Here is a 6,006-nt window from a genome sequence, read left to right as displayed (position 1 = left end):
AGTGTAAAAGTTTGGAGTTTTTTCCATAATGTTAATGGAAAAACATTCAAGCCACATTTGGTGAAGGCGTTGTTTGAAAGCATCGATATTGAAATGGAAATTAATGAGAAGTTTGATAGCAAGAAAGGCATAAGGCTCCTCCTGAGATTCCTCAGAGGCTTCCTCAGGCTGGTCAGATAAGGAATGAATTTGAGTTTCCATTTCTGTAAGGTTTAATGCATCTTGCAAGGTATTAGAGAGGTCGTTCATGGAATGAGAAGAAGGTAAGACAGTGACAGATGAGACAGGAAAGAGAATGTAAGAAGAGACAAAGAGAAAAAAAAACAATGTGATAGTGAAAGGTCAAAGCAAGAAAAGAAAATGAATGGATGAAACCTGAATACATATAAGCTTGTTAAATAGGAGTGAATAAGCTCGAGTAAAGGAAGAAGACATCGCCTAGCATTGAAGAAGAAGCTCCTCATGTCAGAGTAAGCAATCATGTACACTATATGGTCTACGGTTATCCTATTTCAGTTTCAATAAAACCTAGAGAGAGGAGAAGGCAAGCTATACTAGTAGGTTTGATGATGACCCAAGGAGGTGCAGGGGGATAAGAAGAAGTGAATGCTAAAAATGGACAGATTCGAATAAGAGAAAGGGGGAATAAAAATTTGGGTGGAGGATTAACTGTAGAAGGAAACCAATTACAGAAATTAAACACTGAATAGACATATAGCAGGAAGGTAATGGTGATTTGAGACTTATCTGCTTGGCGGCGAGACTTATAACAAAAGGAAAAATCTCGCCATGATCTACATAAGAGAAAGGGAGAATAAAAAATTGGGTGGAGGATTAACTATATAAGGAAAGCAATTGCTGAAATTAAACACTGAATAGACATATTGTAGGAAGTTAATGGTGATTTGAGGCTTATCTGCTTGGCGAAGAGTTTAATGGCAAAAGGGGAAATCTCGTCATGAGACACTGTTGAAGCAACCGTTAGAACTTTTCAGATGCTACCGCCACCAGGGGGAAATGCCTAGGAAGGAAATAAATGTCGATGAACGGCGACAACAATGACGACAAATGACGCCAAAGGCACAAGAAACCCTAGCATAGCGATAGTTGCTGGACTGTTTAAAAGGAAGTCCACCCATTCTTTTCTCTGCTCATCCACAATAGCCATAACCAAAAATTGTGTTTCTTTTTCCCAATTTAAAATACTAAAAGAAAAGATAAAAATATATGATTATTTATAGAAAAAATTCTCTTGAATAAATAAATAAATAAAATAATAAATGAAGAATTGAATTGTCATTGTCACATAGCTAGGGAGGACTCCCGGTCTACCCAGTAGCCTAGTGTATGTAAATTGTTATGTAGGACAGCATCTGTACGTAGCATGCATCTATCTCCTTATCTCACTCAATCCCCCCTTCTTCACTGATTTCCCTACCTCTTTCTCTCTCTTTCTCATCAATTTTTTATTTTTATTTTTAGAACTCCTTTAAGAAATAATCTACGTAAAAAAAAAATAATTAGTTTTATTTTCATATCATACCATAGGTTTTATATATGAATACGTAGATATTATATATTGTGACCTTTACTTATATATGCATGAATGATGATATTTATTCAATACTAACTTATACATCATATGATATACATAGGCACATTAAAACTTCAATAAATTCTCACATAATAAATCTGAGAACAATATAATAGATGAGAGAGAGAAGTACAGTAAAAACCCTAGAAAGGAAGACAGACTAGAGAGAGCGCGCCCCATGCATCAAAAGAAGTGTTTATGGGGAATTTTTAAAAGAATTGCATTAACATTAAATGGGGGGGGTGAAAGGGGTTAGTATAGGGTGACGAAAAGGGTGTGGTATCTCTGTTGAGTCTCCCTAGTCCCTTCACTTCACACCGCTTTTTCGCTAACAAAAATGTAAACAACAACAACAACAGCAGCAGATTAGACAGTACATCAAAAAGCTCTCTGTTCTCTTTCATCATCCCTTACTAACTTTGTTCCCTTTACCCTCAGCAATATCAACGTCTAATCATTCAAACCCCTCTTTATCTTTTCTCTTTTATATAATTACTTCTTTTTCTCTTGGAACAAACATGATCCACTACAAAAACAATACACTAAATTCTCAAAATCTAAAACTGTCAAAATTAAATGAACGTGATCATCATCATCTTTATCATGTAATATAAATTAACCATATAAAGCAAAATTGATTCTGAATATTTTCATGCATATTGGGTGATGTGGGGTTAGTAGTTCAATCACGATCACTTGAGCCCGCCATTAAATATATATTTTTCAATACAAATTAAAGAAAGAAAAACAAAAAAATAATAAGAAAACTAATTTGGACGAGTACTAGTGTTGAGGCGAAGAGAAGAAACTCCAGCAGCGTGGACCCCAATCTGGTCAACGAGCTTGGCAAGCCTCGCGTGCTTACCGCACCAAGCTTCGACCAGTTTCGCCTCTTTACTCTCCGCTTCTCTCTGCAATTCACTGAGTTGGTCTCTGTACTCGTTCTCAATTCGACTCAGTGACGCCATCTCTTCCTCTCTCAAGCTCCTTATCTTGGCTTCCGTTTCCTCTATTTTCTCTCTCCTCTTCCTCGCTTTCTCTGACTCCAGCTGTTGCTGCAGCCGGCTCAAACGCCACGTGGCCTCTTTCTTGTGATGCAGCCAGCTCAACCGACCTTCCTCCACCTCCTTACAGTACTGAACCAGACTACCCAGTTGCTGAACTGGAACCAACCGGTTCATTTCCGGGTCAATAACGGGTTCGGACGGCGACAGTGAGAGACTCACCGAAGGAGACGGTGTCGAAGAAGTGCAGGATGAAAGAGACGACGTCGCTGCCGCAGAAGACGAGTTCATCCACGGCGGAACCACGGCCGGGACGGTAGAATTCACCGACCCGAGTGATAAAACCGGATCCGGATCGGTCACCACCATGTTAGGCATGAAAGCTGGGCTGACGCAGCCGGTAGCGGCGGCTGCATACAGCTTGGGCTGTACGTATTTCTCGGCGAAAGTCTCCAGAATGTGGTCGTATGGTCCCTGGGCAGCGTTTTCCGGCGATCCAACTCCAGTTATGGGAATATTACCTTCTGGGTATAACTGATGATGATGGGATTGCAAGCTATTCGTAGCACTGATCAGCAGGGAAGAAGATGATGATGAAGATTTGTTGTTCTTATTCAACTGCTTGAGCTGCTTTTCCTTAAAGACCTCCCACCACTTTCCGAGTCTCTTGGCCGTACGGCCTGGGACCTCGGCGGCGATCTTCTTCCACTTGTTGCCGTACTTAGCCTGAAGAGAAATGACGAGAGACTGTTCTTCTGGGGTTAGAGAGCCTTTCTTGAGACCGGGCTTTAGGTAGTTTTTCCAGCGCTCGAGGCAAGATTTTGGGTCGCGTTGGAGTGGCTTTCCCATGCGCTGGGAGATGAGATTCCAGTCTTTGGGGCCATATTGCTTAACGTAAGCTCGAAGGAGTGAGTCTTCTTCCGGTTGCCAACGCTGACGCTCCTTCATTTCATCACCATTTTCGCACTTGAAATCTTCTTCTTATTATGGGTGTTGTGGCTGATGATACTCAACAACAACATCATCGTCCATGATAATGATAATAATAATAATAATAAAATGGTCACATTCACAGAGATAAGAAATTGATAGACATTAATAATTTTGAAGACTTATAATCTTTATATATAACATATATATTATGTATTTATGGGGCGAGGGGAGAATGGGATGTTTTGGGGGTGTTTTTATAAGAAGTGGCTTTAGGTGGACACGCGGTGCGAGTAGCGTGTAGAGGGAAATTTATGAAAAGAATAGGTAAAAAAATCAAGGGAGTGAATGTGCAATAATGTTTTATTTCAAGGGGTGTATATTGTAAAATTAATAGGGGTAGGGATGGGATTTATCATTAGTTTTGTTTTTGTTACAGTGAGAGACTGAACGTTGAAGAGAGTGAGAGATAGAAGAGAGTGGTGTGGTGTTTGTGGGGTTTGGAGTGGCAGATTGAGTCAGATATGGGGTGGACAAGACTGGACCTTTGAGCCTCTTTTCCCCTCCTTTTATTATTTGGTGGTATTTTTTTTATTTCTGCTCACTTATTACTGCATGTAGACATTGAAAGATGCCAAAAGAAAAAAGGAAAAGAAAAAATAAAATAAAATAAAGGAGATATGGAGTATAGTCCTGCTAGGGATTTTTCAGTGAGGGAAAAAGCATATGATGGGGAAATGTGCCCTTCAAAAAGGGAGTATTGTATTAAACTTAGAGCTAAAACTATGTGTGCATGTTAATTAGGAATGTAATATGTACGGACTACTCTCGGACCTTTGGTTATCTTTACTTCCTCTTCTCATTTTTTGGGTTATTTGTCTTTTGGATATTAGCAAAATCGTAGGGTTTTTAACCACTATATTTGGCCTCCTTCCACTTATTTTAAGGATGAAACAAAAATGAGTAAGAAAGTAGCAAAAGGGTTTTCTTAATTTTTATTTTTCTTCTATTGTTATATAATATATAATATTAAAAAAAAAAGTTATATATATAGTGGTGGAATTTGGTATGATTGTTTGAATAGTTTGGGGCCACAGCTCATAGCTCATTTTTGAATTGTACATTTGTACAGAAGCAAAACGCAAGACGCATCAACGCATTTCTCGGATCTGTGTGTGGGGGCTAATTTGTCTTTTTGCTGCACTCTCCCTTATCACATACACATAGGGCTGCCCTGTTTATGTGTGCCAACCAAATAGCTTAAGCCTAAACATGTCACAAGGACTATAGCCTCCTTTAGGGACAGTAAAGAATAAAGATCCCTTTCCCTTAACATCTTTTTAATTTTTGATTATTTTCTATTCTATACATTTTTTTTATTTATAAAGGCAGCATCTAACCCAATCTCCATCTTCTCCCCAATCTATACAGATTGAATTTAGTTTTTTTTTCCTGGTGTGAAACACTGTTGCCCATGTAACTAATTGTCTATTTTTTCTTCTTAAATGAAAAAGAAACTTATAAAATAAAAGAGAATAAATAAATACAACATCCATAAATTGACCCTTTCAAAAAATAAATAAAAAAGATCCATAAATTAACCATCACATTGCCATACTTTCATAAATTCAAGGCATGAAGTAAGATAGTGCCCATCAAACTCAATCTAATGGCCCTAAAAGAAATATATAAAAAAGAGCTTTATCTTAAAAAAAAAAATGAACCTCATTCATTTAAAGGTTAAATTGGACAAATGAAAACAAAATTACACAAATTTGTAATATATACATAAATAAAATTTTTCTTTACTATCACAAATTGTACATGGATAATGGTGGCATAAAGATTTAAAATTTTAAATTTGTAATCGGCATAAATTTTATAATTTTGTTTAGCACCATAAATCTAATATTAGTAAAATTATAATTTTTGTGGTAGAAATTCTGTTTTAAATTTATTAATAGGAGAATTAAAAGTAATTGGTACTACATATTTTTGTCTAAACCCAATGATTAAAATTCGGGTGTTACATGTGTCTTGTTTAAGATACTCACCTTGTAATACCTTAAGAGTCGAATTAGCAAACTCTTAACCCAATGATTAAGAGTCGGATTAGCAAACTCTAATTAGGTAAATGTGTATTAATGTGGAAATTGTATTATTATATAATTTAATATATATGAGCTATACTAAGAAATGACATGTTAAGACCTCGTTAGTGAGTCAAGAGCATTTTTCGTAATTTTAAACCGAGAAGGGTAAAATCGTAATTTTGACCTGTAGGTGTTTTTTGACAAGTCGACGCGGTATAGTCACAACTGGGTATTTTGGTTCGAACCGAGTTCGGGACCCAAAATATATTTTTGGAATTTATTTATGGCATTTATATGATAAATGGAAAAATATAATTTACATGATTTGTATGTGTGATGAAATGACAACCTTGCCCTTAGTTATGTGTATATGGTTATATTTGGC

General features: G+C 36.9%; 1 protein-coding gene across 1 annotated transcript; it reads right to left on the bottom strand.

The window, feature by feature from the left end:
* Window positions 1-2,191: 2,191 nt before the first annotated feature.
* LOC115700529 (protein rough sheath 2 homolog) lies at window positions 2,192-4,104 on the bottom strand. Its single transcript, XM_030628077.2, has one exon. It carries the CDS (start codon window positions 3,544-3,546, stop codon window positions 2,362-2,364), a length of 1,185 nt encoding a protein of 394 aa, XP_030483937.2. The 5' UTR covers window positions 3,547-4,104; the 3' UTR covers window positions 2,192-2,361.
* Between the last annotated feature and the right edge of the window lie 1,902 nt (window positions 4,105-6,006).

This window comes from Cannabis sativa, chromosome 8 (assembly GCF_029168945.1).
Source record: "Cannabis sativa cultivar Pink pepper isolate KNU-18-1 chromosome 8, ASM2916894v1, whole genome shotgun sequence".
Taxonomy (NCBI): Eukaryota; Viridiplantae; Streptophyta; class Magnoliopsida; order Rosales; family Cannabaceae; genus Cannabis; species Cannabis sativa.
This window is presented reverse-complemented; position numbering and strand designations above follow the sequence as displayed.